The sequence below is a fragment of the Dromiciops gliroides genome, chromosome 6 (genome assembly GCF_019393635.1).
Source record: "Dromiciops gliroides isolate mDroGli1 chromosome 6, mDroGli1.pri, whole genome shotgun sequence".
Lineage (NCBI taxonomy): Eukaryota > Metazoa > Chordata > Mammalia > Microbiotheria > Microbiotheriidae > Dromiciops > Dromiciops gliroides.
The window spans coordinates 169,981,011-170,002,944 of NC_057866.1; the positions used below are offsets into that span (position 1 = coordinate 169,981,011).

The 21,934-nt window shown below is 35.3% G+C and overlaps 1 protein-coding gene across 2 annotated transcripts in view; it reads right to left on the reverse strand.

The window, feature by feature from the left end:
• Positions 1–2,220: 2,220 nt before the first annotated feature.
• PLRG1 (pleiotropic regulator 1) overlaps positions 2,221–21,934 on the reverse strand; it is a 33,716-nt gene continuing 14,002 nt past the window's right edge. For both annotated transcript variants that reach the window (XM_043972510.1, XM_043972512.1), the window contains exons 3-15: positions 21,086–21,228; positions 20,316–20,369; positions 16,496–16,589; positions 13,234–13,324; positions 10,605–10,706; positions 9,408–9,500; positions 8,466–8,615; positions 8,260–8,361; positions 7,941–8,043; positions 6,936–7,044; positions 3,993–4,132; positions 3,054–3,247; positions 2,221–2,433 (exon numbers count right to left, since the gene is read on the reverse strand). In XM_043972510.1, coding sequence (XP_043828445.1) covers positions 2,374–2,433; positions 3,054–3,247; positions 3,993–4,132; positions 6,936–7,044; positions 7,941–8,043; positions 8,260–8,361; positions 8,466–8,615; positions 9,408–9,500; positions 10,605–10,706; positions 13,234–13,324; positions 16,496–16,589; positions 20,316–20,369; positions 21,086–21,228 — 1,435 coding nt within the window. In that variant the 3' untranslated portion in view covers positions 2,221–2,373. The remainder of the gene's footprint in view (positions 2,434–3,053; positions 3,248–3,992; positions 4,133–6,935; positions 7,045–7,940; positions 8,044–8,259; positions 8,362–8,465; positions 8,616–9,407; positions 9,501–10,604; positions 10,707–13,233; positions 13,325–16,495; positions 16,590–20,315; positions 20,370–21,085; positions 21,229–21,934) is intronic.

Sequence of the window (21,934 nt, forward strand, 5' to 3'; positions counted from 1 at the left end):
AAGTGATGGTTGGATGGCCACTTATCAAGGATGGTATAAAGTACATCCTTGGTTTGGTATGTATTGAATGGTCTTATTGAATTCAGTCATTGTGGAAGCAGACTTCCCTCCCTGCCCTATCTCCTCTTTAGAAGCATTAAAAAAAAATTTTTTTTAATTATTCCAGTTTAAAAATATTTCACTTTCAAGAAATTGTTAATGGATATGAACAAAATCTAGAGTCCCAGAAAATGGATAAAGGGTGGTTACCAGCTTCAGACTGGAAATTCCTCAATCTAGTTAGGGTAATTCCTTATCCCCATGTCTAGAACAGATTGGGGTAACAAGTAATGAGTAAACTAAAAAAAGTATTGTCTTTCAATTAATGGAAATGTATTTTGAGTTTACCTCTGACCACATGAAAGGAGAATCTTAAACAGAATGGCCAAAGAGGACTTGTTTTCAGGAAAACTATTTTCTCCAAGGGTGTACGAAAAGTTGACTATTCTTCTATTTGATGAAACAAAATAACTGAACATTATCCTAAGCTTTGGCTCACTGTGCTATTTTTTTTAATCGTCCAGAAAGGCCATTAATTTTACCTCAAAAATGGCTTGTCTGAGAGACTTTCAGAGCCACAAGGCACCTGTTCTGTAATATTCTAAAGCAGAAATGCTTCAGTCAGAATATGACAAAGCAGTAACTTCTTCATGAGCTGCTCTGGCCAAAAAATATCACCACCTGGTGGCCAGTAATAGGTTTCTCAGAGTAGCAATAGCACAGGGAATAGCCTAAGTATAAACACACAAATAGATCCACTCAAGAATGTCGTTGCTATTTGCATGTTACCTCTGTTCAACTCTTATAAATTTTCTTTTTTTACATCTCCACCAGGTTTTCTAAGTGTGTCTAGCACTGCAAATATAATCATAGGATCACAGATTTGGAGCTAAGACCTCAGAGGCTATCTACTCCAACCAACCCCCTAATTTTATTTCAGACAAGCAAATTTAGGCCCCAAGAGCCCACTTTTCTTGCTCAAAACAAACACGGCCAACAAGAAACAGAGGCAGGACTAAAACCCAAAACTTGTCTTCAAATACGTTTTTTCATTGCACTGCACTTCTTTCCTTATTTTGAGGAACAATTTTACATGGCCAAAATTTGTTTACTTCTTAACAATTTACAATTTTCTCCATTCTATGAATATTGTGAAAGCATTATGAGAATTATGTGCACTTTCTGATCTTTTGCATGACTACATTAAAATGGGTGGAATTTCTATTTCTGAGCAAAATATGATTAAGATAGAAATATCAGTGAAACTGCATTAATTTCTTAGAGCTTTGATTATGAAAGTAGGGGTCATAGTATAACAAAATTATGATTTTAGTAGCCAAAATAAAAATTCTTAGAATCATGATGTCCCATGTGTTTTGTAGAAAATTAGTGAGCTTTTGTTTGTTCTCAAAGTTGCATGGGATCACTGGCTTACTGTTGTTCTAAAATAAGAAAAGCCAGTTTAGCTCCCAATTCCTAGGTAGTATGTGTTACAACTGACATCTTTGTTAATAAGCTTGAAACCAAAGATTTTGAAAGCATTAAATGTAAATACATTCTACTGGGCTAAATATAAGTTGTATTCTTCCCCTAAGTCTATGAAACTGAGTAAAAGTCTATTATCAGTGTTATTTTTCAGCACACAATTTTTCTTTTCTAAGTAACTGCTTTTGTTTTGGTTTTGTTTAGTTTTGTGTTGGGGGGGAGGGGAGGCATGAAGGGAACATATTCAACTTTCAACTGGAATGTTTCAGAAAAAGATGATAACAATCAGTCAACAATGAAAATGAAACAAGGAGTTGTTGTGCCATCACTGGTACTGACAAGCCAATAACACATGGAATTTAAATGAAGGCTGATATTTCAGACTTGAAATACTTTAGTCCTACAATCCTTTCCAAATTTATAACTGAAAAAAATCAACAAAAGGGCTGTAGATTTAGAATAAAAGAAGCATATTTTCTTGTCCTTGAAAAACATCCTAAACAACCTTTATGAAAAACCTAGTAATTTGTTCTGTGAATTAAAAATGGGTCTTTCAAAGAAGCTGAAAAAAAACCAGTATTTTGAGAATATAAATGTTCAATGAACCACCTGCACATTTGCCCTTTTAGTGAACTATGTATGTATAACATCTGCATTTTAGTTTCCTGGGACCAGATAAAAAGAAGAACCAAAGCCTAAGAAAAAAAGGGAGTTTATTGTAAAACATGATGAAGCAGTAATGACTTCTGCTGAGTTTCTGTTTTAAGTCCTATACAGAGCACAATGTGACTAAATGCATTTATAAAAGCCAAAATAAAACAATGGGCCAATTATGTACATGTTGCCACTTTAAAATCTTTTTCTCTTGATAATTTCTGGTTTCCAGCTGACTGGATGAGTTTCTTCCGTCTGAAAAAGTAAAAAGAGGTTAAAAAAAAGAAAGAAAGAAAAATTAGATTAAAATTTGACTATGGAAATAATGTAGTAAAGATGTAATTTGCTGACTGAAGTAAAGTCTTTGTTTCAACTAAACCATTTTGCATTTCAAATTGGTCTTTCAACTTTATAAGGAACTAATGATGTTTTTAAAGGATAAACTGATGATATCTAATTTTAATCCTAACTCTACCAATTGTTTATCATAAGACTATAGTTCATAGAACTATGCAAAACACTAGGGAATCAAATGTAAGACGCCATTAAGTTTTCAAATGGACATCATATCTTATGATAGCACTGATCTCTACAGTTCAAAGATAACATTGCTAATTTTTGGTAGTAGCCAATCTGTTTACATGAAGAACTCTGCCAAGATTTTCCACCAATAACCAGTCAGGAAAATGACCAAATAATTGGTTCAAATTAAATCAGTACCAGAAATATCTAAGCAGAAGCTATTCAAAATGATGGTCACTTTTATATTGTGAGCATTTTTCCATTTTGTCATTACCAAAATTTTGAAATTGGAAAACATAATTGATATTACATGATTTTGTGATTTAAGCATAAATGATCATTTAAAAACATACCGCTGAATCATCTTCTCTGTATACTTTAATGGTTTTATCAGCTTCTGCAGTCAATAATCGACTTTCAGACTGGTCAAATGCACATGCAAATATTCCTGATTCACTGTCCAAAGATCCAGGCTGCACAGCTGCATGTACTCTTTGGAAATTATACCCAGTTCTCCAGTCCCAGAGATGCATAGTGCCATTATCCGCTTGTAGCCAAAAAGAAAAGCGATATTTAAGTACAAATTATGATGATGTCTTAAGGCAGTTATGCGAATAGAAAAGCATGTGTCTGAAAAAATTAATCTCTTTTACTTTTTATTCATGCCCAGTTCAAAACTCCTTAAATCATTCTCAATGGCCATGGACCAACTAATCATCTTGCTCCACAAATATTCAGTCCAGTGTCCTACATCTTAAAATTATCCAGATTCTCTACAGAGTCCCTGGGGCAAACAATCTTGGAACTAAACCACTGAAATGTGTCTGTTGATGAAACAAGTGACTAATCCATTTTCATTAGGAGTATATATGAAATTTTCTTGAAAGGCAACACTATCAGGCATGAAAGAAATCCTTCCTTGTATTTAAACTATAATACATAAACTATAGGATGGGTCTGTAAAAGGCTTTGCATATGGGCCTTCAAGACCCTGTAGGGGGCCTGCTATACAAGACCTGTCTCCTTATGTTTAGAGAATTATTAGAGCATATCAAACAAGAGGCCATTTGGTGATTAATTATTTTGGCTATTGCAATCCATGAAAATATCTACTGAGATGTGCAACATTCGTAATGTAGGTTGGTAGAGTACATACCCTACCAATGAAATCACAAGTCTTTTGAAGCACTAAGGTGTTTACTTTGTAATAGCTCACTAAAATAATAAATGATACTACAACCATAATAAGAGCCTCATAGATACAGAAAATATAAAGAAAAGTCTTATTTTACCTCCAGATACCAGCACTCCATCTGAATTCACAGCCAGTGTATTAATTATCGCATTATGACCAGAAAGGTTCTGAATGAAGTTTCCGTCAGGGAATTTCCACTGTTTAATATTATCTGGAGACCCAGATGCAAATGTGTAACTGGGGAAAAAAAATAAGGCAGGTAAGAAAGAAAGGAAAACTGTCAAGACACTGAAATGATATTTAAAGCAAATGTGACAAATAATTTATGTTGTAAATTAATTTTTTTTCAGGGCAATTGGGGTTAAGTGACTTGCCCAGGGTCACACAGCTAGTAAGTGTTAAGTGTCTGAGGCTGGATTTGAACTCAGGTCCTCCTGAATCCAGGGCCAGTGCTCTATCCACTGCACCATCTAGCTGCCCCTGTAAATTAATTTTTAGTCCTGAGAGTTTATAGTTTTCCTTCCCTACTAACTGAAGAAACCATCTATCACACCAAAGCAATAGATGGCACAAATATTTAGATTTGTACAACTTGCAGGGGAGTTTTCAGTTTTGTTTGCTTGTATTTTTTGGAGGGGGAGAGGGGGAGGAGTGGGGAACAAAAATGTCAGAGACTGTGAAGCTAAGAGCATCTTTGGTGAAAATACTACTGGCTGTGATGCTGTGTTTTTCCTCTTCAAGAAGTTTTCTTAAAAGAAAGAAAGAACTGTGGAGTATAGATGCTGATTGAACCATATTATTTCTTTTGTTTTGGGTGCTGTTGTTTTTTTTTTTTTCTATTTTGAGGTTTTGCATCACTGCTCTGATTCTTTCTCTTGTAACAGGATTAATGCAGAAATAGGATTAATGTTATTATGTGTATATATATGTGTGTGTATATATATATCTATATGTATATGTATAGATATATATAGATATAACCTATATCAGATTACCTGCTGTCTAGGGGAGGGGGGAGGGAGGGGAGGGAGGGAGGGAGAAAAATCTGAAATTGTAAAGCATGTATAAACAAAAGTTGAGAACTATCTTTACATGTAACGGAAAAAATAAAATATCTCAAAAAAAAAAAAAAAAAAAAAAAAAAAAAAAGAAGTTTTCTTTATATCCTCAATGGCCATTCAAAGTATAGCTACTACTACTGTTTCCCCATGTTTATTTTCTCTCCCCTTAAGTTATGAGGCTGTCAAAAACAAGATCTCTATCTGCTATGGTTATAAGTAGCATTCAGTACTGAGTACAGTGTCACACATGCAATGCCAATGCCAATAAATTCTGTAACTTTTTAAAAAAATAGTATAAAAACGAAACCTAAAATATAGAAACAAGTTTCATAAATACATAATAAAAATATTTTTTGGCTACAAAGCCTTAAGAGGTCAAATCTCTGTGGCATTCAATGACCAAAGAAGTGAAAGCAGTCTTACTTTATTTAGTGCATAAAGATCAACTTTAGAAAATAAAATCTTAGGGGCAGCTAGATGGCACAGTGGATAAAGCACTGGCCCTGGATTCATGAGTACCTGAGTTCAAATCCAGCCTCAGACACTTGACACTTACTAGCTGTGTGACCCTGGGCAAGTCACTTAACCCTCATTGCCCCACTTAAAAAAAAGAAAAGAAAAGAAAATTAGTCCTTTCTGAAGCTTAAGAAGCCTGAAAATATCCACTGTCCAAGAAAATACTGCTAGAAATGAAAATAAGGAATGAAGTCCTTCACTCCACAATTAGCATTTAAATGGCTGATACTAGTTCTTTTCTCGAGAGCCGATTTTAACGGGAAGAGAGTGCTGAGCACCTGAAATGTGGGAATGGGGAAAAGGTAAAGTGATGGCAGACTGAGATGGGTAAGGAAAGACAAATGTCACTTACTTCACAATTTTGCTTAGGACCAGCCCTGGTAAAAATCTCACCACCTAATGTAATCACAATAAACCAACACTGCCAATGAGTACCAATTACCTTCACTAACAACCAACAATACTGTAGTATATAAACTTTATATGGTTTTGAATATAGTTCAAGAGCTAACTGTAGAGATCTAAGATAGCGGGAACAATAGCAATATAATTTTCTTTATTCTTTCCTATAATTGACTGGCTCCAATCTTAGGGGTAAGAAATTATTTAAATTTCTAAGAAAATTTATTTCTGAGCCTTCCTTTTGAAGCTATCTATAAATCACAGTTTTGAAATATATTAAGAGAATTATTTCATTTTACTTAAAAATATTTCTAACTTTGGGTTGGGTAGCATTAGATGAATATGATAGTTTCTCTTAGGCTATAAATCAGCTCTTGATTCCCCATCCCCCCACCCCCGCCCCCAATGAAGTATGACAGTTATACTGATGATTCAAAACAGTTGCTAATTTCACCAAACACTATATAATAGAAATAAAAATTAAATGTATCCTATAATTATTTTTTACAATTTTAAACTGTTTTACAGAATTTACACTTAGCAGAATTTTTTAATTCTGGTAATCGTACTCTATAATGTACCAGTATGCATCAGCTTCTGTCAAAATAAAAGTCACTAATTCTGAATTAAGTACATAATATTAAAATGAACACTGTGAAATTAACTCCTTTTTTGAGATGTAGAATTTAACTGTAATCAGCTTTATAATTCATTCTTTACAACCAAAGGGATAAAGAACAAAAACTGAAAATGAAAGACTTTCCACTCTACAAATGGAATAATATTAAAAGTGATAGTGAATGAAAAGTCTAGGGTGAATGCCAAGAGCAAACTCCTGTGGATCTTCTCAAATATAGAACCTTTTTTAAAAAAAGAGTCTAATGGGTGCGGCTAGATGGCGCAGTGGATAAAGCACCGGCCCTGGATTCAGGAGTACCTGAGTTCAAATCCAGCCTCAGACACTTACTAGCTGTGTGACCCTGGGCAAGTCACTTAACCTCCATTGCCCCGCCAAAAAAAAAAAAAAAAAAAAAAAAAAAGAGAGAGTCTAATAAACTTACTGTCTTGGATGCAAAACCACTGCTCTAACTGATTTTTTGTGATTTGTTAGCGTGACACGTGTTTTTCCTGCCACTAAGTCCCATAATCGTATGGTTGTATCATGGCTTCCTACAATTAAAAGGAAAACAGAAGTTAAATATATGAATAGTAAATACCATCACATCAAGTATCCTACAGACACATGCAAGCAAAAACAGACTTAACTGATCATGTTACCTCATTTCTGTCTCCTCTTGGATCATTTAAGATGAACTTCCCTACTGATTCTAGTAGTGACTCTAGCCCAAGATGATCTGTACCACTCTCTCTCAAACACTGAATTCTTAAAATCTAACTTAATAGAACACAAAAATGCAAAAGCATTTTTTGGAATTCTATTTTGTAACAGTTACAACTAAGAGCCACACAGTACAATTTCTTACATGAAGGATATGATTTACATATATTCATAACATATTCATAAACATGAAATATGCATTGCTCTTTACATCTTCCACTTATACAGGAAAACACAAAGTTATGGAAATTTAAAATGATGTCAATTTGGCTGATTCCTTAAGAATCTGAAGATGAATAAGATGCAAGGATGGCATAAACAAAGGCATCACAATGCAAAAGGAGACTGACTGCCTTTCTACCAGCCATACATCAATAACCTAGGCCTAAAGCTTAATCTGTAACAGAGAAAACACACATTATCAACATAAGATAGGAACCCTATCAATAACAGACTGCTGATTTTGGAGTTAAAAACGGAACCATTACGAAGGATGTTTCCAAAAATCAATTCCTTACAATAAGATGAAAAGAAATGTATTCATCTTAGTTTCTACTATCATCTGATTTTAAGTCTGAAAACAACTTGAACAGCACAACAGTGTTGTGATGGTCAGTTAAAAACAAATTACAAATCAGGATTCAGTCAAAAGAAAATGTTTCATTCACATATGAATAACCATTTAAAATGTAATGAAGATTGTCAGTTTAGGAAATATGTACTAGACCTGTAATGATCTGTGGTTCTGCAGCTTGACACTTTACTGTAGCCACTGCATTTGTATGCCCTGCCAATGTGTGTACACTGGCTTTTGTCCTTACGTCCCATATCTACAAAGATACAAAAATCATTAAAACATGGAATAAAGGTTCCCACTTTTTAGTTCTTATAGTGTGATTATGTAACAGAATCTTGAGATTAAATAATCAGGACAATAGCTTTCTAATACTCCACTAGGCAATACACAAATATTTACAAGTAGTAACTTTCACATAGTACTACATGTAATCTATTTACAGATAAACATATAACACTGTCCTTCTTACCCGTGCAGTTGAATCTCTACTACAAGTCACAAGCACATCAATTGTTGGGTGCAAATCTAAACCATACACTGCACTTAAATGTCCGTGATAATGTCTGATAACCTAAACAAAAAATAGAAACACTGTATCATATTACAATATTTAAGAGTCCTTTAGCAAAACTGAGAAGATGTAAAGATGTTTTAAGACCTCAAGCTGAAATTTACCTTATTGTATTCAAGATCCCAGCACTTCACCTGTTTATCTTCTCCACAGGAGAACAGGTATGGACTCCTTGCACTTACTATCACTCCTCGTACAGTACTGATATGTCCAGTCAATGATAGCTTTAATTTGCCACTAGCCAGATCCCAGATCTACATTCAAAGGGGGGGAAAATCCAAAAACTAATATTCAGAAGGTCGTAAAAGTTTTCACCAAAATCTTATGAATTCTAGGAACCCAAATAAGACTAGGCAATGGTAAAACAGCAAATAAACATTCTATGTATTTTTTAAGACAAAAGATTAAATCTCAAAGGAATTAAATACTTAGCATCAAAGACTCCAGAAGTAAGACCAACAAACCCACTAATGCTCAAGAAATTATTAACATAATAAAATGATATATTAAGATAATAACCAAGAATAAAAAAATATATCCTAGCCCATAAAACTGGCATAGACACCATGAATAACAGTTGTCCAATCACTATATATGTTGACTTCCACTAATACTCATCTTCTTTCTCTCCCTCCCGGCTTGTTACCTCACCAAGTTACAAACAGAAAAGAATGAAAGAAACAGTGCTTTAATAATTCCCTTTACCAGGCTATTTAGGCAAATCCTCTGTAGGCACAAAATAAAAATCAAACTGAGGGCATCTATTAAGACCAAGACTAGCCAAGATGAGAAGGAAATCAATGGGAATTAGGAGGGCACAGAGTATTTAGTGTATAGATAGGCTACTGGTCAAATGCTAGTATTTATTCATATACACTCACATAAACTGGTAGGCATTCTATACTGTGGCAGAAAACAAAATTCTCTCCATACATGAATATAGTTAAGTTGGAAGGAACCTTCTTTTTAGCAAATACAATTTAATTTAGGAAAACACAAGGAAACACCAAAGTTGAAAAGGTTCAGGTTTTTTAATTGCTGTTTACCTTTATAGTCCTATCAGCAGAACCAGTAACGAACCACTGATTCCCAGGCTCTACTGCAATACATCGGACCCAGCCTAGATGTCCACTGATTACCTTTAAAACAAAATAAAGTATACATAATTAAGACAAAATTCCATGTTTATTCAACTTTAGCCAGCCTCATGACTTTCTATAAGGCTTGCTTCTGGAATGTGTATAATCTATTATCTGAAAATGTGGCTTACTTTCTGTCTTATGAATTTATTATTAGCAAAGAATAACTGTCTTTAAATCTCCATAGTTTATAACTACCATTCACTAACCCCTATTTGTCCTGATTTCATAGCTAGTAAAACTTTTACATTAGACAAAAAAGTAAAAGAAAATTATCGTGTTAAAAAAAAAAATCAAACAACTTTTCCCCAAACTTTCGTTTGTTTGATTTTTTTAAATAGAGAAAACTTTTCTTCCTAGGCTTTATTCACAAGTGGTAAATAACCATTTATCACAAAATTTGGAATTAAAACGTCTACAGGGAAATGTTTCAATGGCTAAGCTGATGGTCAAAGTGTCTTTTTAAAAGTTAAGTTACATTCTATTAGGCAGTATGTGGATTTTAAAAAATTTATCAAGAAAGCTTCGTGCTATGACCATCTACTTTTAAGTAAGAGAATTTGTTGCTGCTATTGCTGTTTTCAGTCATTTAAGTTGTATCTGACTCTTTGTGACCCCATTTGAAGTGGTGGTTTGTATTTCCTTCTCTACTCATTTTACAAATGAAGACATAGAAGCAGAGTTAAGTGACCTGTCCAGGGTTACAAAGCTAGTAAGTGTCTGAGGCCAGATTTGAACTCAAGTCTTCCTGAATCCAGGCCCAGCACTGTATCCACTGCACCACCTGACTGTCCTGGTAAGAGAATTTAAGCTCATTGTTGTTTTTGTTTTTTGTTTTTTGCAGGGCAATGAGGGTTAAGTGACTTGCCCAGGGTCACACAGCTAGTAAGTGTCAAGTGTCTGAGGCTGGATTTGAACTCAGGTCCTCCTGAATCCAGGGCCAGTGCTTTATCCACTGCACCACCTAGCTGCCTCCCTAAGCTCATTGTTAGTGAAAAACTGGTAATGTAAAGAAAAATATTAACTTTACAAAACCACCTAGTAAAGGATAATTAGATAAATTATGTATTGCTTACACAGGATAATAACAGCTTTTAAACTCACTCTGTATAGTTTCCACGGCGGATGCCACTGTGGTTTAGGCATTGTAGGTGCCTTTTTGGCCATCATTGCAGCATTCTTGGTGCCACCAGCTTCCATCATAGCCTAGACATTGAACACAAGATTTATACTATTAGCACCTCATACTTCAGAAGTTTTACATTATCTTTGTTAAAGATGGTCACAGGAAGATTGGACTGACAGGCAGGAAACTTGGGATCTATTCCACGCCCCCATGTCTCCTCCCTATATATAACCTTTGCCAAATTATTTCTTCTATCTGAACCTCAATTTCCTCATCTATTCCTTGGATTAGGTGATCTATAATCCTTTCTAATTTTAACACTCCATGAAATGAAAAATGAGATGGGATGATTTCCAAAAGATACTTTTAAGTAAGTGAGTGGAGTTCACTACCATCAGCAGATGACTTTTCCTAGAATAAGTAGTAGAAGATCAAAGCTTAAAATTTAAATCAGGTTTTCTGTGCAATCAGGAAAATAATCAGCAGTGTTAATATCACAGAACAATGTGTTAAGACATTTTACTTAATGAAATCATATGCCAACAAATTCTTTTTTCCAACCATCTATATAATTCTAATACAATCCTAAAAATTAATTTCAGTTTTGCTATTCCAGATTGTATTTTTAAAGTTAATAACTAAAACTGTCTTTAGTAAATCCAAGGAAACCTCACGATCAAATTTTTAAAACTAAAATTATACAACCAAAATCAATGTTTCCAGAACTTAGATTCATACAATAATCATACTGACATAATGTAATGATAAGTATATAGCATAAAGCTTAATACCAAAATTTCTTTTATCATGTAATTCAAAATTTAAATGCCTGCTTTTCAAATGTGAGCATCTGTTATTACTATCTGAAACTCTCATATCTTCAGAAGGAAAAAACAAAAGATTAAACAGAAAAACCTGGAAATTCCTAGGATAAGGAAGGAGCTACAATGTTATAGGCCTAATCTATGGTAGCTGAATTCCTTGCCACGAGAAAAAAAATAGATTATGATAAGTAAATCAAAGTCATCCTTGAAGAAGATGTCAGTTAGGAGAGAATAATCTAATCTGCGGATGTACATACACTCATACAACTCACCAATATATTTTTTAAAAATCTGTTTCATGGGTTGCCATGGCCAAGAAATTAAAACAGGAGCTAACTTCCTGACAGTATGCTTCTCTGTACTTAGGCTCATCTTTACGTAGCAGAAAATTCTATGGCCTAGACTATAACACATATATACACAGAGTGTGTGTATATAAGTACCAAAAATGTACATAAGATAATAGCTATGATGCAAATGAATATATACAATGCTAATATACCTTAATAAACTTTTTATAGTGTAGATTTTTCTAATATTATGGTTTGAACACATCAAAATGACTTATGAAATTTGCCTCCCTCTTTTCCATAACCATTAATATACTTTTAAAGATACCTAAATAAAAAGCAGAAAAGAGCATAGAGTAGTGAATAAAGAGGCAGCTTTGGGAAGACTTGAGCTCAGGTTATGCCTTTCTAACTTGATGGCTGGGAGACACTGGCAAAATAATTTTAACTTCTCACTACTCCCAGGCAACTCTTTAAGTATATAAATTACAGAATACATTCCAATCTAGATGAGTAAAGGGAGTTTTTAGAATCCAGAATTCCTAATATGTTTATCTTCACTTGATAACTAGAAATTTTCCAAGTTCACAAAAAACAGGAATTTGAGTACTGGAATACACTGGCAACTAATTCGAACTGGTATTTATTTTAACATTACCAAAAGAAATTTCATAAGATCATAGATTTCAAGGCGGAAGTTTATCTTACGCTTACTCAAGGTCACTCAGGTACATTCAAACCTAGATCTTCAGAATCTAAATCCAGTATTTTGTCCACTACAGATTCCTCTGTTCAACTTTTCTACTTCTTAGTTATCATAAATACTATTTGGAATCAACAAGAAATGAAACGGCAGAGGACTATTATTGTTGCAATAACAGAAAATCACAGCTAGAAAGATACTCAGATATCACACTTAGCTAATCACCTCTCATTTTATATGTTAAAAATTAACTAGGGAAAAAAGTTTAATGTAGTACCATGAAAGACAAATGTATAATACCATGTCATACTACATTCAATGCCAGATACATATTTTAGGAAGGACAGGAATAAACTGGAAAACACCCTAAAGAAAATCAGGACAGTGAAAGGACTAAAGACAATGTCATATGAAGAGGTTTAACTTAGAGAAAAGACAATTATAGATTGACAGCAATCTGTTAACATCTGAAGAACTGTCCAAAGGGCAGAATTAAAAATAATGAATAAAAGGCAGAGAGAGCAAGATTTTGGCTGGAAATAAGGGTAAACCTTACAATAGGGAGAGCTGTCCAAAAGCAGAAGAATGAGCCACTTCAGAAGGTGGTTTCCCTTCACCATCTCTCAATCGTCAAAGAGAGGCTAAAAGACAATTTGTTAAGAAATGTTGTAGAGGGGATTCCTGGACTGGAACTGGCTAAACTTTATGGAATCTATAGTCTCTTCAAACTCTGAAATTATACGATTCTGTAAATGACTTACCCAGGAATCTATGCAATAGGAAAACTTACCATAGCTAATCCAGGTGGCTGTGAACGTTCAGGAAGTCCAGCATGTCGGTAAATATCACCTACACCAGCTGAAGTACGGTTTGCATCTATCCTGAAGAGAAAAAAACATTTTAAACATTAAATTTACTTGATTTCTAAATAAGTATGTCATTTAAAAATATTATTTTGGGAAGTACACCATTACTGTTACTTCTTTTCCTGAGAAAGAAGATCACAGAATTTAAGGCTAGAATGAAGTGTTCTAGTCTAACCTGTCATTTCACACATTAAGAAAACTGATGCCTAGAGAAGTTAAATGGCTTATACAAGGATTACAGGGGGTAGAACTGGGACTTGGAAGCTAGAAACCCAAATCCAGTCCTCTGTCCAATGTAGTATTCTGACACATTCTTAACAACACTAGCAGCATCTTGGCAGTTAAGAGTCTTTAAGAAAATAAATATTGCACACTTGTATAATCAGCTATAAGAGCTTAAAAAAAAAACCCCACAGCCAATTTTCCAGATAATGTATAAAACAAACTTTTTTCTAAGCTCAGGTCATCACAAATAAACCTAGTTTTTCAATTTTCATCAACACAATCCCTCAAAGTTGTCTGCTAATAGTATTTATTATCTTGCTGAGTCCCAGGTACCTTACTTTTGCCCTTAAATACAACAATACAGGGGCAGCTAGATGGCACAGTGGATAGAGCACCAGCCCTGGAGTCAGGAGGACCTGAGTTCAAATCCGGATTCAGACACTTAACACTTACTGGCTGTGTGACCCTGGGCAAGTCACTTAACCCAACTGCCTCACCAAAAAACAACAACAATACAGCCTGCAACCCAGAAAGTTTAAAAAAAAATTTTTTTTAATTATCTAAGAAATTTCCTAAAATTAGGAAAAGGACTGCTTACCTACAGTTTTTATTTTCCATCCATCTATGAAGACAATTTCCAGCAAAATTCAGTACCTTACACATCAGTGCCATGATCAATCACATCCATAAAAAGACACTTACCAAATTCTAACATAGTAAATGACTACTAGATTAGCTACCATTTTTGTTTATATCACTTTTCCTCTACATTAGCATAGGAGGATGAACACTGTTATTAGAACAGAAGAGACAGGATAAGAGAAAACTCTCAGATAAAAACATTACTATAATGAACACTTTATAAATACATTACTATACTTAAATTCCCTGTAAACTGAATAAGATAATCTATAAACATCTTTTCAAATAGAATTAATTTTTAAAAGAAGTTGAGATAGCTTATTAGATTGGTTATGGAGGAAGAGGAGTAGAAACAAGAGAGAAAAATTAACATAGCAAAGAATTTTCAAGCAGGTGCATAATTTGTAGTAGATGAAGTACAATAAAGCACATCATTTATCGTATGACTCAATATGTAACCCAGTGAACAACAGGAACTGAAGACATAAGGATAAGGACAGGGTCTGGAATTGTGATTTTATTGATTTTTACGGGAACTCCCAAATGAAGGAACTCTCTTTTTCTTCTCTACATATAGTCTTCCAGAGTTTCCTAAGACACTGAGAGACTAAGTGACTTGTCCAGTCATCACAAAGCCAATATGTATCAGAGGCAGAACTTGAACCCAGGTCTTCCTGGCTTCAAGGATAGGTCATTATTAACTATGCCATGCCGTCCATTGTCTAAGATAAAGGCATACTGTGCTCAAATTACTACACTAGGTACTATAGGGCTGGGCTTCTTCAACTCTTTCCACTCACAACCCCCCCACCCCTGCCAAGAAATGTTTACACGACCCCAGGTATATAGCTATATAAAATAGGTTTACTATTTTTTACTGTTGTACGATTTTTCATGACCCCCCCCCCCAGGGGCCAAATTTAATATGGGGAGAGTTAATTGGGTGGCTCGCCATAATACTGGGGTTCAGAAAATAATGAAGAACCTCTAGGTTCAAAGTTTCCTCCCCTCTGAACTGCCTTTTTTAGTTATTTTTCCCAGGCCAATAAGAAAGGGGATCAACAGCCTCTTTTCCACAAACAAATCAGGTTTTATTAATGGGAATAAAATACACAGCAAAGGTGAAATTAATTAAGCCAATAACAAGGGAATAGGGAAAGAGGAAAATGGATAATCTCCCTGGCTCTAGCAAAGGCCGACACAATCCTCAAACGTGCTTCCAGCTCAGCTAATTCAAAGAGTTAGATTCATTTTTATTAACTCACCACCTGGGGTCCATAGTTTCAATAGGAAATAACTGTGAGGCCTCTCAGCAGTCTCCTCCCGGAAGCTCATGACAGGAAAAAAGACCCCAACTTCCTGTTTAGGGTCCCTTTTTCTACTTTTTTCTCCCTCCCCCAAAGGGGAGGTCCTTCAAATTGTGTGGCTGAGACTGGTCCCCTGTTGATGACGCTGTCCATAGCCTCTAAAGGACACTCCTTCTCAGGGTTGGCGAAATTTAAACTAGGTTTAACAGGGCTGGCCAGGTGTGGCTAAACATCTAACCATTCTCATTCTCAACCAAATCAAACACTACTAAATCAATCAGGTGGCACCCCTGGGCATCTGCCAAATTCCATTTTTTTACCACAACCCCATTGAGTGTGGCTCACAGTTTAAGAAGCTTTTCTATAGGAGCATTCCCCAGCTTCAGTGAGTTAAATTCCTAGGCAAGACCCTATAGCAAGGCAACTTTCCTTTGCAGAGCAGGACACCCATCACAGAAGGGAATATAATCCTCTTTCCTTTGGAAACTGGGTAATAGGAAATTCCTTCATGTAAACTAGGATGGCTGCAGGATTCACTCTTGCTCTCTTAGTTCATTACAACAGAAGAATGGTCCCACTAAGCTAAAATAATCTACAACATAACTCACTCATGGATCTCAGTTTCAGAATATATATAACCAAGTACAAAAACATAAAGTTTTGAGTAACTATGGAAGTGAAAATATTAAACATCGGGGGCATGGTGTTACTTTGGAAATACTTCACAAGGATGTGACCCTTATGCCACCCTAAGCAAGGACAATAATAACTCAGTAGGTGAAATTGATCTTCAAAAGTCACAGTTGCTAAAAAAAAAAAAATTCATTGCCCTAAGGCATCTCAGTGATTCTAGACATGGCTTGGCTAGATTTCAGACAATTGATATGGTTCATCACCATCAACAGAATATATTTTTAAAAGACATGAAGAAATGTGAACAATGGGACATTAAAAAATTCTTAACATTTATTTTGTAGTTAACAAAGAGTAAAAAAATACACTCTCTTCATACCTGGCTTGTGAAGGAGGTAGAGCCACAGCTAAAGACTGTGCAGCAGATTCACTTGGCATTCTTTGAATCTTAGTATCTGCAGTCAAAGCCACACCTTTAATAGGAAAAGTTTAAAAGTTTAATTAAAAATAAAATAATAATCATTTTGCTAATGCCTCTAAATTATTAATATTGATAATAAGTAGCTTGTCAAAGAAACAAGAAAGTTCATTACAGAAGAACTTATAAGATCTACAAAATTTTAAAACAAAATAAACAATCTTAAGGTAAACTGTTTTCCCTGGGTATAGATTTTAAACTATACACACCAACAAAAATAAGTATTAAGACAAAAACAGCACTTCAGCCTTTGAAAGCTTCTATTGCAGTACAAAGCAAGATTTAGAGTAACTTATGAGAAAAATGCTAATTACTCCCTTCCAATACCATTTACGTAACCCATGCCCAGGACCCTGTCATGGTCATTTCTCATATGCTTAACTAACATTTCTTTGTGACATCTATGTCTATTCTATAACCCCAGCTCTCTATCAAACTCTAGTCTGCATCACCAACTACCTATTGTATATCTCCAAGAGAATGATGCCCTGGAGGCTTTTCAAAATCAACATGTCCAAAACAAAACCTGTTATCTTTTCCTCAAAGATCTCCTTCTACCTTTCTTATTTCTGTGAAGGAGCTCTAGATTGGAACCACTGTTCCAGTCATCCAGGTTTGTAAATTCAGCATTATCTGACTCTTCACGCTACCTCTTCTCACATTTTCAATCAGTTACTAATGCTAAGTCCTGTCAATTCTACCTCCACATCATCTCTCATATCTGTCCTCCTCACTCTAGTTTAGGCTCTCATCTCTTCTAGGCTAAACTGTTTCAATAACCTCCAAATTAGTCTTCCTTTATCCAACCTCTCTCCTCTCCTACTCCTCTTTCAAAGAGCTGACAAAATGACAAATGATATTCTGACCACATCACTTCACTGCTTAAGAAACTCCTCTTGTGCCTTGGATAAAATACGCACTCCTGTTTGGCTTTTAAAAGCCTTTCACAATTTGGCTCGTCTACTTCTCCAGACTTACTAAGCACATTATTCTCTTTCATGCACTTTATGTTCTAGCCAAACAGGTCAACTTGTCCTTTCCCACATAGAACATTGATTGCACTGAATGTCTCTGTCTCTCTGCTTGGGTTATTCCATTTATACCTGTAGTGCTGACCCTCTTTCACCTCAACTATGCAGAATCCCTACCATCTGTCAAAGCTAAGTTCAAGTGCCACCTTATATAGAGCAAGCCCATCTAGATCCCCTTAGTGTCTTCCCATCAGAAACAAATTTGTATTTATTAGGCACCTAATTTTGTATCTAATTTTCTACATGCTATTTCCTCTCAACAGAAGAGAAGCTTCTTCAGAGCAGAGATTAGATTTTCTTTTTGTCTTTGTAGCCTCAATATGTAGCAACACAGTAGGTGCTTACGAATGAAGCAAAAAGAGTCAAATATATTCTTCACACAACAAGCCTATTCCCTAAGAAATTACTTTTATTATGAGAAAAGTTCTAAAAGCAACAATATGTGCCATAACACCTAAATACCACAGCTAATGAAAGTTTTCATTTTACCTCTTCATATTCTAAATTTTAACCATTAACAAGCCATTAAAAATTTACTAGTTTTTTTCCAACCACCAGAGTACTTTTCCCTGCCCCCTCAAAATATAATTTTCCAATTCATTCAACCAATTCAAATACTATCTGAGCAAGAGATTAAAAAGGTACAAGGAAAAATTCTTGTTATACATAAGTGACAATATCTTTGGAGAGAAAATAGGTACAAACATGAAACTGTAAGTAATAAAGGAATATATATATATATATATTCCTTTATTATATATATTATATATCATATATATATTATTATATATCACACACACACATATATATATATATGATTAAGTGCCAAAATAAATGAGACAAAGGCCAAATGAACCCAGAGATCTGAAAAATCAGCATGACCTAGAGTAGGTGTGGGGGAATCCAGGGATTATGTAGGATTTATGATTTTAAGAAGTAGAGATGGAAGGGACCTATGAGATCTGCTAGTGCAACCCTCATTTTACAGCTGAGGAAACAGATTCAAGTAAATTAAATGACTTGACCAACTTTACACAATGTGGCAAAGTCAACATCTGAATCCAAAACTCTTTCTAATACAGCACTTCGGATCTTATAGAACAGGTAGGATTTAGGCAGAGGGAGAAGTAATATGAGCAAAAGTTTTAAATTAGGCAAAGGCATTCATAGGAGACTCAACAGGTTGCAGGAGAAGACACACAGTGGAAAGCAATGGAAGAATGGGCTGGGTAAAGAGCCCAAGACTGGTGAAAGTAGCTTTTGAATGTTAGCCTGAGAAGGGTGGAAAGTGTCCCCAAACTGTAGAACCCTAGTGCTCCATAAAATTAGAAGAGCTGCTTCTGAGAAAATTGATGCTACCCATATTGTGTCCTCTACAATATTAAATATGAAATTAAATAATCATCACATATATTAATTTTTAAAATATGAGAATTGGCTTATCTTCCTATTTTCTGCCACTAACACCAACACCCCTGGCTAGGAGCCAGCATCCTTCCCTTCTCTTACTCCAGTGTACCAACTAGCATTTCAGAACAGCCAGTAAAGGAAGATTTTTTCCTTTCCTCAAATCAACCCCCACTGCCCAGTTAGCATCAGGTACATGACACCCACTACTATTAGCTAGATGAAATCCCTACATTCCTACCTCCACTTATCTTAGAGTTCTACTACCTTCTGGCCTTTGTCCCATTTCCTTTTGGTTGGGAACTATTTAACCTGCCACTGGTCCCCAAAGTCTTCAAGACCTTCACATCTGCTCTGATATTTCCCCTACCAGAACCTAAGATGACCTGCTTTTTCTATTTGTCATTAACTGAATGTGAACACAAGTCCTCCCTTATGTGTTGACTCCCACAATGGGGATGTGAACTCCTAGAAAGACGTCTCAATTTTCTATTTGTATCCCAAGCACTTAGCACAGTGCTTTTCATACAGTAAGTATTTAATAAGTGCTTTTCCATTCCAGTTCATCAACTTCTTTTAATATTTTTATACTTGATCCCACATCTCTCACCAAACTGATATTTATGGGTTCTATTAATATATTTCAATAACAAAAGTATCTGATGGCCAAATTGACCCGGAAAATGTTCCTGTGCTGACACTGACCCAATCATGCAAACACTTATATGACAATAACATTTCAATACTTCAAAGAATTTGTGTTCTTATTGATAGTGGCACTTAACAAAACAATGTAGACTGCAATCCATTCATGGTCACACAATCCTATGCAACTCTTGTCCACAACCAGATGTTATTAAAATAGGGTGATTTCACTGGAATGGGTAACTCTCACGGGAGGAAATTCCCTTTACCAGAACTGATCAGCATCTTTTCTATAACTTAAGAGTTTTAGAGTTAGCTAGAAAAACTAAGGGGTGAAGTGATTTTCCCAGGGACACAGAGCCTGCATGTGGTAGGTGTGAGAACTGAACACATGTCTTTTTAGCACTAAGGGAAACTTTCTATAAAAAAATAACCTATAGGGGCAGCTAGGTGGCGCAGTGGGTAGTGTACCAGCCCTGGATTCAGGAGGGCCTGAGTTCAAATCCACCTCAGACACCTGACACTTAACACTTACTAGCTGTGTGACCCTGGGTAAGTCACTTAACCCCAATTGCCCTGCAAAAAAAAACCAAACAATTTAAAAAACCAAACCTATAAATATTTAATTATTTACTCACCAGGTCCTGGTGGATACGGATGTGTACCAGTCACTAAATATTCAAGTTCTTGTCCTAAAAGGAAAAGGTATTTGTCATTAAAGAAATTAATACCAATACATCTTTCATGCATCTTCTAGGGACTGGGTTCCCATTATCTTTTCAGTTTACTAGCTAGTTAACATTCTGCCCCAGGAGGAAAAGATACTGGAAACTTTTCTTTATTGGCTGGGGGGGGGGGGGGGGGGGGGGAAGAATGAGGGATGAGGGAGGCAACAGCCACATATGTAAGTGCCATGTTCTGCTGTTTATATGCACATTTATTACACAAAACTGGAGACTTACAAAAATACTGTTCAAAGGAACAACACATTAGCCCCTTTACCAAGCAATGGAGGGCTCCCATGGTATTTTGGTGGTGTTCTCTTGATTCATATGCTAGTAGTCTTACTATATTCTTCCCATCTACAGTCAAGTTGGCTTCCTCAAAGTCTACACGCACTCTACCCACCCTGCTTTGAGAAGTCATCTTTCTATCTTACTGCACCATCTCTTACCTTAGAGAAAGAAATGAATTATTCACAAAGAATTCCACTCTCTTTACCTTCCCTGTGGGAAGCAAGATTTCTACTACACTGCCACTAAAATTGTTGAGTACCACCACTTGTCTCTAATGGCTACATCCAGGAAGAAGCTAACCAGACTAAGTTTCACATTTATTTTTTATTCACAGGCTTCATTAAATCAACTCTCGCAAACAGCATAAAAACTTTTATAAATGATACACTAACCTTGATTGGCAGGATACTGTTTATGCCCATATGCATCCACTGCATTCTGAGAGCCTTTCTCTCTAAGATTTTCTTTCACAATAGGCATGTGCAACACAGGACCATATTCTGTATGAAGTTTGACAGCCATCTTTAGCTTGTGACTTTAAAAAAACAAAAAACAAAATATGACATTTATTTTCAGTTATTTTATCAAAAATATTGAGTAACTCAAATGTTTCCCTTTTATCAACTACCTGGTAACAACATCTTATCCTGACATTATTTATCCAAGTTGTTAAATATTTTAATGAATCAGATTTGTAATCTTTGTATACTTATTCTGCTTTTTTCATATAATTTCTAGGTTCCGCCACTAAACTCCTATTGTGAAGTTTCATCACAGTGTAAAGGTGAATCTATTTCTCCTATGACTATACTAGTAGAGTGTAAGCCCTGGCAAGTCTAAGCTGATCTGTGACTAATCGAATAGCTGAAATCTAAGAAGCAGTCTATCAAAGTTGAGAGAAGCTCATCATCAGGCTGCAGGGTAATATACATTTTTCAGCTAAAAAAATTCATAAAGCCTCTCTAAGGCAAAAGAGAACCTGAAATCTGCTTTCGTGGAGACTGGATATTTATTCCAATAAAATTATAAATCTTTGAAATATTGCAGTATTTTCAATTTGTTAACATATTCCATATATTTTAAGAATGGCTTTCTGGAAATTCATCTCATCAGCCTAGCTGCTTTCCTAGACTCCACAACTTCCAGAAACTCATCATATGAAATCAAATCTGAAACTCTCACCTTCTCAGACCATCTCCCTCTCCAGGTACAGCACTTCATCATGCCCCCAAGTCAGGTAA